General features: G+C 48.3%; 1 protein-coding gene across 3 annotated transcripts; it reads left to right on the plus strand.

Annotated features, from left to right (window-relative positions):
- The first annotated feature begins 1,168 nt into the window (after positions 1-1,168).
- LOC142787110 (uncharacterized) lies at positions 1,169-9,243 on the plus strand. 3 transcript variants are annotated; one of them, XM_075884713.1, is made up of 5 exons: positions 1,169-1,532; positions 1,592-1,691; positions 2,061-2,136; positions 2,398-2,513; positions 7,556-9,243. In XM_075884713.1, the coding sequence occupies exons 1-5, from the start codon at positions 1,180-1,182 to the stop codon at positions 7,721-7,723; spliced, it is 813 nt and encodes a 270-aa protein (XP_075740828.1). In that variant the 5' UTR covers positions 1,169-1,179; the 3' UTR covers positions 7,724-9,243. The 3 variants fall into 3 exon arrangements, with proteins under 3 accessions (XP_075740828.1, XP_075740830.1, XP_075740829.1); XM_075884715.1 differs by lacking the exon at positions 7,556-9,243 and adding an exon at positions 2,219-2,300; XM_075884714.1 differs by lacking the exon at positions 2,061-2,136.
- The last annotated feature ends 1,506 nt before the right edge of the window (positions 9,244-10,749 follow it).

Here is a 10,749-nt window from a genome sequence, read left to right on the forward strand (position 1 = left end):
CAATTATTTATTTAAAAAATTTATACTTTGATAATCAAGCCTGTAAACGTTCAATCAAAAATAATTTGCCCAACAAGGTCTTGATGCACTCGATAGCGAGAACAGAACGACGACCCAGAGACAAGAAGGACACTTCTTGTCTCTGTGTAGTCGTTCTGCGAGAACTACAACTGTCGTCATGTCATACCACAGAACACCTACCAGTTGGTCCTACCAACTAGCCCAAGCTACCACACTTTAATGCACTCGTTCGTCCCCGCTCCGTTCAGAGTGGAGACAAGCATATAGACAAGCGCGTCGTTGGCATCGTCTGCTACAGCAGTCGCCATTACTTGGTTCACTCCTCAGTGCGCGCACTCCAAGCGCGCGGCTTCGCCGCCTTTTGCTCTCGAGTAAAGAAACTTTGTCCTGGAATTGACTTCACAAATGCAAGATCGTTCACGAATATTGCTGGTTGCGAGTTTGTAAACGAATGTAAACAAGTAAACGAATGTTTCGCGCCTGAAGGTGTTGCAGAACTGGCGGCGCGGTCACTCGGATGCTGGCTACGGCTGAGTGATGCACAGCTGCCGACGTCAATCTGCGGAAGAATATGTTTGAGTTTTTTTTTTTTTTTTAAGACATGGCAGGTTAGTTTTATCAAGGCAAGTTAGAGATGCGGAACACTGTTTTAGAAAACAATAATAAAAAGCTATGATTCGCTGGACTGTCGAAACGAAAAGCGGTGCAATAATGCACCTACCATTATGGCACTGAATATATGCTTTCATGAACGTCCGACGTTATTCAAGCTCGAATTCTCGAAGTTCGACACACAGTATTTAGACGCGCGCTCTAAATGTTCCCGTCTTTCTTGACATACAACATAATGTGGTGCAATTTTATACGCATTTTAAATTCGGACGGAGGCGTTCCGTTCGTTACGTCAAAAAGTCATAATTTTGACGTCAAGATGCTTAACTATTATTTCTCACTATTAAAATGTGCTGGCACTACTTTTTAAACGTTGAGTAAGTAATACGGCACAATCAAAACGTAAGTTTTTTTTTTTGCTTTGAAATGACTCTCATTTAGACGGACGTTCAGTATTGGCGCTACGTATAATTTTGTTTCATTCAATTACTCTACTCATGTCTCCACCACTATTCAAATATAAATGTCGCGACATTTCTTTCCTCCATGTGGCGCGACCAAATGGCTGTGCCGCGACTTTCGAAGTCGTTGGATCAGTCGAGCAAAATCATGGCGGAGGGCACCTCAACCGACAGTCAAGAACAGCAGTGGCTCCTCCGCGTTTCGGAGGCTCAGCGCGCGATTGTGCTCGCCTTCATGGAGGAGCATCCCCAGCTCGCGGCGAAAGCCATCGAGCTTGGGCACGGCTTCACCGACCCGGGGCGGCTGTGGCAGGAGCTGAGTGACGCGCTCAACCGTGAAGGGCCTGCCCACAAAAAACCGGACGAGTGGCAGGCCTGGTGGGGCAGGCAAGTGCACGAGGCCCGCCGTGACGCCGCCGCCATCAAAGAGGCACAAACGTGAGTGACCGTCGAATGGTGCGGGCGATTTGTTCTTTGACATTGGTGTTTATTTCCAGGGGCACTGGAGGAGGTCGGCTGCCTAGTTTCCGCGGCCGGATTCTGCAGTTAACAGGGATGGCACGCTTCAGTGGCGTCACTGGCCTCCCCTATCAAGAGGTAAGCACTCTGCCGCCGCAGTATCGCGGGTTCCTAAGCGGTGCCAAAAAAAAGTATGCCCTTACCTGTAAGTGGTATCTTTAGCGAAACCTTGTTGATGAGAAAGGCAGCGCAGGAGAAAGTATTCAAAAAGTAGGTAGGTTAATCAAGTAAGATCTCAGTTTGCAGCCCTTGCAGTAAAAGGGGTATTTATTTATCATAACAGACACGCAATGCCTGTAAGGGAGTGCATGGCAGGCACTAAAATGGTATCATTGACCACTGAATAACTGCAGAACATGCCCGCAGATGTTTCGTACGTAAGGTTATAAAATAGCCTGAGTAACGAATAGTCACATTCTGAAGCGTCACGCTTACGACACTTTCCAGCAGGCGGATGTTCCCACTGCTTTGATGGAGGAAGAGGCCACTGAAGCGGTTGTAGGTGGCAGCAACACAGTGACACGTAAGCATCTGAGAACTTAGTGTTTTATTAATCACAAGACTATGTGCCCCCAGTTCGTGAACGTTTCATCTTTACTCCACAGAAACCCCATGTAATGCTCAGAGGCTGCCCGCTGCACCGGATAAGATATTGATCCTCAATGTGTTAAAAGAAAATAACCTCCCGTATGTTATCCAACTAGCCCACTAAGCCACAACATGGTCATACCCTTTAAGCGTGCCACAGCATGCAGTGAAACTAGAAAATTCTGCATGTTTTCAGTGTCTCGGCCTCCTGTGCGGCCACGCCGCCATCCTAGGCCACGGCGTACAGACTCCCTGCTGCGCATGGCCTCCCAGTGCGACCGGAGCCTTGACCAGGGTGACGAGGCACTCGAGGTGAATAGACCCTTTGTTTACATTTCACATAAAGAGCGTAAACATTCTTTATGCTCTGTTATGATATGTTATGATAACTGAAACCGACTTGGGCTATGAATAAGAACCATGCATTGTATTGTCATGTCACTCCAGGGGGTGTCGACAAGGTTTATGGACGTCTGAGCAACAGGGCTCTAACGAAGTGCATCGGTTGGGCTTGTTTGCCAGAGCGGAGGCCCACGTGCACTTCTTTCTTCTCTGTGGTGTGAGCCTTCACCTTGGCATACGACCCACTACTAGAAGTAGGTGGCAATATTCCTCCTCAACAACAACAAAAAAAAAAAGAGCATCGTCCCGATGCTGTAAAGTTATTGCAAAAAAAACCAAAACAAAGTAGTTTAAACAGTGCAAAGGGCACCAATAATCAAATGTTAGACGCGATAAGTTCACCAATGATGAGGCAATTGTCGGAGCACAAATAAAAAAATAACACAGGAAAAGTGGTCTTTTAGGAACGCGCAAAATAAGGCTTCATGCGCACCACGTGAACTATGTCAGAGGCCGGTTGTTTTCGTTGTACCCATCGTGACGACGTAGTGTCCGGAACCACTTCGTAGTTTACGTCGGTTGTTTTCGTTGTACCCATCGTGACGACGTAGTGTCCGGAACCACTTCGTAGTTTACGTCACTCACGCGACGTAATACTTCATACGGACCGAAGTATCTGCTGAGCAACTTTTCGGAGAAGCCACGGTGTCGAACAGTGGTCCAAACCCAAACTTGGTCTCCCCGACTGTAAGATACGTCATTGTGACGCATATTGTAACGTCGTGCATCGACTTGTTGCTGCTGATCAATGTGTAGCCGGGCGAGCTGGCGAGTTTCCTCGGCACGCTCTGCAAATTCTTCTGCGTCAGTTGTTAATTGATCGGCGTCTTCACAAGGAAAAGGGATCACGGATTCGTGATCCCTCTTCGAAAACATTCCCTCTTCGAAAACATTCGTGATCCAGAGGGATCACGAATGTTTACCAACCAGCAGAGGGCATGGCGGTCCGTCACCACTTTAAATGGATGACCATAGAGGTATGGGCGAAACTTGGTGATCGCCCACACTACTGCGAGACACTCTTTTTCTGTGGTCGTGTAATTCACCTCGGTACGGGAGAGTGAGCGGCTGCCATAGGCTATGACTCGTTCTTTGGCGTGTTGATGCTGGACGAGCACTACGCCGAGGCCGATGTTACTGGCGTCAGTGTGCACCTCTGCGTCAGCATCATCGTCAAAATGCGCAAGAACAGGGGCTGACTGCATCCGCTGTCGTAGCTCGGCAAAAGCAGCCTGTTGCTCAGTAGCCCATACAAACGGTGTGTCGTCGCGTGTAAGGCGAGTCAAGGGTTCCGCTATCTTCGAAAACCCTCTAATAAATCGTCGATAGTAGGCGCACAAGCCCAGAAAGCGCCGAACAGTCTTTTTGTCTGTAGGATGCGGAAATGTGGCTACAGCGGCAAGTTTGTCGGGGTCGGGTCGGACTCCTTTGGTGTTGACTACATGGCCAAGGAATTTGAGCTCTTCATAACCAAAGTGACACTTCTGCGGTTTGAGTGTAAGATCTGCTGATTAAATAGCCTGTAGCACACTCTTGAGGCGGTGAAGATGTTGCTGGAAGGTTTCAGAAAAAACGACAACATCATCAAGGTATACGAGACAAGTTTGCCACTTCAGACCAGTAAGCACAGTGTCCATCATTCGCTGGAAGGTTGCGGGCGCTGAGCACAAACCAAAAGGAAGGACTCGAAATTCATACAAGCCATCAGGGGTCACAAACGCCGCTTTCTCGCGGTCTCGCTCGTCAACCTCAATCTGCCAGTACCCGCTTTTTAAACCCAAAGAGGAAAAATAATGGGCGCGGCGTAATCTGTCTAACGAGTCGTCGATGCGTGGCAGTGGGTACACATCCTTTTTAGTCAGGCTGTTCAGCTTCAGGTAATCGACGCAAAAACGTAGCGTTCCGTATTTCTTTTTCACTAGGACGACCGGAGAGGACCACGCACTGTTGGAAGGTTCGATGATGCCGTCGTCAAGCATTTCTCGAACTTGCGTACGAATGGCTTCTCGTTCCTTCGCTGACACACGATAAGGCTGTTGGTGTACTGGGCGGGCGTCGTCGTAAGTGATGATTCTGTGCCTAGTGATCGAAGTCTGGTGCACCTTAGAGGAAGCAGCGAGGCATGACTTGAATTCAAGCAAGAGTTTTTGCAGTGCTGTATGGTTTTCTGGTGTGAGGTTAGAATTAATATCGATATTGTTTAGAGACTTATCGGCGGCCTCCACTGCGTCCGACGAGAAGCAGATGGGAACGGTTCCTAATTCATCTGCAAATGCTAACGAAGTGCTACGGAAAAGGTGTCGGTGTTCGTTGCTGAAATTTGTAACGAGCAGTTGAGATCGGCCATCACGTAGCTGTATGATACTCCTAGCCGCACAAACACCTTGAGTCAGCAGGTGTTCAAAATTACTTTCTGCAATCGCTTCACCATTTCGCAATCCACAGTATGTGAGGTCGACAATAACACTGGCTCTTGGAGGAAGCCTTATTTTTCAGCAGAAACACGAAGAACGTCGATACGTTGTTGGTCGTCCTCCTTCTCGATTGCTCGGTCGGCTGAGAAGGTGATGCGATTCTCTTGAAGATCATTGACAGCTCCATACTCCTGCAGGAAGTCAACACCAAGAATAACGTCGCGTGAACATTGACGGAGCACAAGGAAACTTCCTACAAAAGTATAACCGCAGACCCGAACTCTACTCGTGCAGGTTCCAAGCAAAGAGACGGTGTGGCCACCAGCCGTTCGAATCACAAAGCCATGTCAGGGCGTGATTACCTTCTTTAGTAGTCTGGTCATTTTCCCGCTTAGTATCGAATGGTCAGCCCCGGTATCAACTAAAGCACCTGCTGCATAGCCGTCTATCAGCACCGGTATATCCAGAGAAAGCCGCACATATCGCTCAGTCGAACCTACACCCTTTACTGTTAGCGTCGATTGGAGGTCTTCAGCACGTCGACTGCCAGCGACCTCGCCTCCAAGGGTCACTTGCGTTAGTTTTCACGGCGGGGACTGGAGGACCGTGCGCCAGCATGGCGCTTTGGCAAAGATGAAAAGCGCCTCGGCGGCGGTGAGTGCGACTGCCGTCCAGAAGGCGGTGGCATGCGCTGTTGAGCCAGGTAGTCCTCAATGTCCCGGAGTCGCTGGCCATACCGAGGAGGTGCTGAATATACTGATAATCCACGCAGCCCGAGGCGCCGGTATGGACACTGGCGGTACAAATGGTCCGCTTCACCGCAGTGGAAGCACAAAGGTTGACGATCAGGAGTGCGCCAAACATCAGATTTCCGAGGCGAAGCAGTCTGTCGTCAAGGTAGTGTGCTGGTTGTTCCGCAAGATGCACAGGGCTGGCGTAAACGAGGGGTGGGGGCATGCGTGTGTTTTCGTAGTACCGTAGAGGCTGCGCCGACTGAAGTGAAACTATAGGAGGTGCCTGAACAAACAGCGGGGAAGAGGAAGCTGGGCGCTTCAAGGCTTCCGCATAGGTCACACGGTGGTAGTCAGCCAGGGCGGGTGTGGCGTTATTCAGACTCACAGGGTCACGAAGGGCATGATGCAGCTCGTCCTTGACGATGCTTGCAATGGAACTCACCGTAGGTAGTGGTGGTGTGGCAGCCTTTTGCAGCTCCTCGCGTACTATGGAGCGGATAAGGTCGCGCAGACACTCGGTGTTGCTCCCAATAGTCGCGAGAACTTGAGCAGTGGACGTGTTCACTTGCTGCTCATACAGGGTGTATCGATGCTGAAGCATCTTTTCCATCGTGACGGTTTCGGACAAAAACTCAGCGACCGTGTTCGGAGGGCTCGGTACAAGGCCAGCGAAAAGCTGCTCCTTAAATCCCCGCATCAAGTGACGCACCTTATTTTCTTCTGTCATACTCTGATCAGCTCGTCGGAACAGGCGCGTCATATCTTCCACATAGGTCATGACAGTTTCATTGGGCATCTGGGTGCGGGCCTGGATCGCTTGCTCCGCTCGTTCGTGGCGATAAGCACTTCTGTAAGTATCCAACAGCCGGCGGCGGAATTCGGGCCACTATGTCATCTGTTCCTCGTGATTCATATACCAGGTACGTGCTCCATCCTCCAAATAGAAGTACACACGTCGTAGTTTGGCCGCGTCGTTCCAGTCGTTCAAAGCAGCCACGCGCTCGAAATCGACCAACCAGTCCTCGACGTCTTCGAGCTCGGTGCCATGAAACGGTGTCGGAACCTGTGGACTTTCGAGGGTGTACCGAGTCACCGGGGAGTTTTCCGTACCTGTTAAAGTGGTTTGAACGAACTTGCTCATCATACTGGTGTGAACTGTAGGGTCAGCTTCGGGTGGCAATCTCCTGATCCTGCGGCTTGTCCGATGAATGGGAGTGTTGACTCGCACTGGGCTTGTGGTGCCGCTTCCAGGAGGGGTCTGAAACATCCATGAGGGGCCTACCCAGCACCTCCACCAATTGTCAGGTCACTCCAGGGGGTGTCGACAAGGTTTATGGACGTCTGAGCAACAGGGCTCTAACGAAGTGTGTCGGTTGGGCTTGTTTGCCAGAGCGGGGCCCCACGTGCACTTCTTTCTTCTCTGTGGTGTGAGCCTTCACCTTGGCATACGACCCACTACTAGAAGTAGGTGGCAGTATTGAGGGCACGGTGTCGGATATCTGCAATGATAAACTGCCAGGCAAAATGTTGATTAGCCCTGAGGGCTGTTTGATGGTAAGAGATGCATTTGAGGAGATGACTGAAGAGTAGTTCTAGCAAATGTTTGTTGGTCCTCAAGAAGAGGGCATAGCTTGTACTCGAAGCTTCAGACTGCCAAAGGATGCCATTAGGCCAGTGGCTCTTCAACCGAGGGAAAATTGTTGTGCATGTTGCAATTCTTCGCAGCAGCAGCTTCCAGCCATGAGTTGGTCGAGAGTTTATCAGCTGCTCACACAAACATTTCCACCACGATTATTTATCGCAGGTGCTACGGGGGATTCAAAGATCGACCACCCGCATCGCTTCCGCAGCACGGTGTATGGCAGCAGCACTGGAGAGGGCGGCAGCAGCACTGGAGAGGGCGGCAGCAGCACAGGAGAGGGCGGCAGCAGCACAGGAGAGGGCGGCAGCGGCGCAGGAGGGTATCCTCTAGGCGGTCCTGTCCTTGTCACAAGCCATGACTGAGGGCCTTCTGCGGGAAAGGGAAACGTAGTTTAGTTTAATTTTTCGTCATGTTTTCAATGTTTCAACTTTTCATCATTCATTAATGGTTTGTCAGTTTTAATATGTTTAGGGGTTGCTGTTCATGTTAAATTTTATACGCTGTGGGAGAGAGACACATAGTTTAGCTTATTTTTCATCGTGTTTGCAATGTTCTAACTTTTTATCTTTAATTGGTTTGTTGGTTTCAGTATGTTTACGTGTTGCTGTTCATGTTCAATTTATACATTCTTTGTTTGCATTTAGTATATATTACTAGCTTTAGGTTAACGTTTACTTTGTACAAGGAGTACAGCATTTTTTTTTCAGATGTCTTTCATTTGTTTTTATATACACCATATGTGTTTAATTTATGTTTGAGATCCTCCAGTGGCAGCGCTTCTTTTTTTTTTTCCACATCTAAAAGGTACCTCTTCATTCACATGGGGATCACGAGTGTACAGTTCTCTTTTTCTGTAAATGTTTTTAGCACTGTGATATCTGTATTGCCTCACTTTGTTTTGTAGCTCACTGCACTTTTTATGCGGCAATACCGCATAGTGTTGCACTGCGATATCTTTTTGTCTCGCACTGTTTCGCAGCTCACTCTATTCTTTATGAGGCATTGTTACTTTCCAAAAATTGCTTACACTGTGATATTTTCATTTCAGCACATTGAGACTAAGGTGCAACAACTACAATCTGAGTCTTTTTTAAGAGCACGAAACTAGTAAGTGGTCATGTCGCACAGTTTCACAAATTAAAATGGTCATCATCACGGCGACATGCCAGCGATTGGTTTCATCTAGTTTTCATAGTAGATGACTCGTTGCGGGAATAAATTTGGAACATGGTACATTTTGGGAGACGCCAAATTGCTGAGCCAATTATGTATCCTGTGTGTCATGAAAACAACTCGCATGTTTTTTGCTGTTTTGATTTACATACTTTTTAGCATTGCAGTATAACTGCGGTTGAGAATTCAAATCAAATTTTATTTCAACATTTATGCGATATGATGTTGAGGACCATGAACACAATTGCTCACCAAGCCTGGCGAGCACAATTCAATGCATAGTAGTCAGTGACTATGAGAAGAGATGGACCTATGTATCGTGCGTTCTACAACATGTTGCTAATGGAATTGCAAGTTTTATGCGTTCTGGTGAAAATGGATTGTGTGGCGTAGCTGCATTGTTCCCGCAATTTTTCGACGGCAACAGTGAGCACAAAGTTCAACTCATATGAACTTGCTCTGATCTAGTCTGTTAGGACTGTAATCACTCCTACGAATATGGGTATTTTCGTTGCATATTTCATGTGACATTTAAAGAAAATGCAGCATTTTCACATTGCCACCATGCTTCATGTTGAAACACTAGTACTTTGTGTATTCAAAGGTGCCAAAGACAGCCCTATAATGCCTAGGTGCACTGGAATTACTATAAATAAATTATGCGTGTTGTATGAAAACTCGCTGTTCCTGTGTACTGTTCCAAAAAGGTCCATGACAGCGTTGCACTGCTGCTGTCCTCCGAGCAGCACATTGCACGGTGTCAGCATATGGTTCTCCCCTTGCTCCTCATCCTCGGCTGCTGGCATGTCCCCAGCATACTCGTCCAAGGTCCAGTCGCCCGCGCCCAACGCTATGTTGTGGAGAGAAACGCAAGCATAAATGATTCACGCTGCTCAATCAGAGTTGTAGAGCATCGTTCGAAAGCGCTGCAAGCAGCGGAACTTGCTCTTCAACGCTCCGATACATCTTCCCACAACACTGCGCACAGATGATTGCTCCTTGTTGTATCGGCCTTCGGAGGTGTTGCGGGTGTGGCTGCCAGGGACTGGAATAAGGAGCCATGGCTCAAGGAGGTACCCTGCGTCTCCTGCTATAGAAAAATGATAGCTGGGCGCTCCGCCCCAGCTAGCACGCATTAATGCTTACCAAGCAGATATTCGCTCGGCTGCAGCTGTGCAGCTAGGCGTGCACGCAGTGGGTTGTGCGCCCCCACCCAGCCCAGGAGTCGTGGCACGAACCTGGGAATCGTGGGTCCACGACAAGGTTGCGCAGTCGTGCGTTGCACACCTGCGATGGAGGGTGATACAAAATTGTACTGCAGTTATGCTCCAAATCCCTTTTTTCCATGCATATGCAGGAGACTATGCATACTTGTACGTTGGTAAAACCAGCTTCACTTAGAGGGAAACGCAGGGTGCAACAACTGAGGAGGGGGGAGGGAAATGACCCCTCCCCTGTACATACACATGGACTTCCACTGAATGATCGACAAGTGAAAACCTATGCCATGCTATTAGGAAAGAGAACTCCTAAATGCCAAAGCCAGCCCATGCAATTGTAGTTGTATGTACTTTTGTTTTTGAAATATTTCTCTTTCAAGTATTTATTTCTGCTACGACTGCAGCCATTATTACTGATTATCTCCAAAATGCACAACTCCATTGCACATGCATTCCAAAGCGAAAACACAAAAACGACAACTGGCTCACGCACACAAACACTTGTCACTTATGATTACCGAGGCCATGCGAGCCACCAACTAGCTCACACCCAGCAGGTTCTTTCTTATTCGTTGAATTAGTACTTTTTCTAGCTTGGATGTCAAAACTGAACAATTTCTCCAATAAACGAGTAAGAAAGGATCTTAACAGTACTTACGATCAGGATGATGTTCAGGCCGTAATAGCCCTTTCTGGACATGAAGCTTGCCGTGTCGGCCAGGCTGAATCCCTCTGGCTTGCAAATGGCGACCAACGTGCCGTCGACGCACACCTGGGATGCAGCCGTGTCGCGCAAGCTCGGCCTTTGCCTCACCTTTGGCAGCTGTTGTCTAATGCAAGCTGCGCTGCTTTTTTGCTTTTACGTTTCAACTATGCACCAAAGTTGTTCCTATACATGAAGACAGCAACAAAAAGGTGTTGTGCAACTATGCCAAATATGCTAATATGAATATCTTGTAAATC

The sequence above is a fragment of the Rhipicephalus microplus genome, unplaced genomic scaffold, assembly GCF_043290135.1.
Source record: "Rhipicephalus microplus isolate Deutch F79 unplaced genomic scaffold, USDA_Rmic scaffold_45, whole genome shotgun sequence".
NCBI classification, from domain to species: Eukaryota; Metazoa; Arthropoda; class Arachnida; order Ixodida; family Ixodidae; genus Rhipicephalus; species Rhipicephalus microplus.

Excerpts from the sequence above, each read along its gene's own strand:
- LOC142787110 (XM_075884713.1), top strand. The coding sequence starts at position 1,180 with ATGTGGCGCGACCAAATGGCTGTGCCGCGACTTTCGAAGTCGTTGGAT. Across the intron at positions 1,533-1,591 it reads GCCATCAAAGAGGCACAAAC|GGGCACTGGAGGAGGTCGGC; the intron begins GTGAGTGACCGT and ends GTTTATTTCCAG. Across the intron at positions 2,514-7,555 it reads AGGGTGACGAGGCACTCGAG|GTGCTACGGGGGATTCAAAG; the intron begins GTGAATAGACCC and ends TATTTATCGCAG.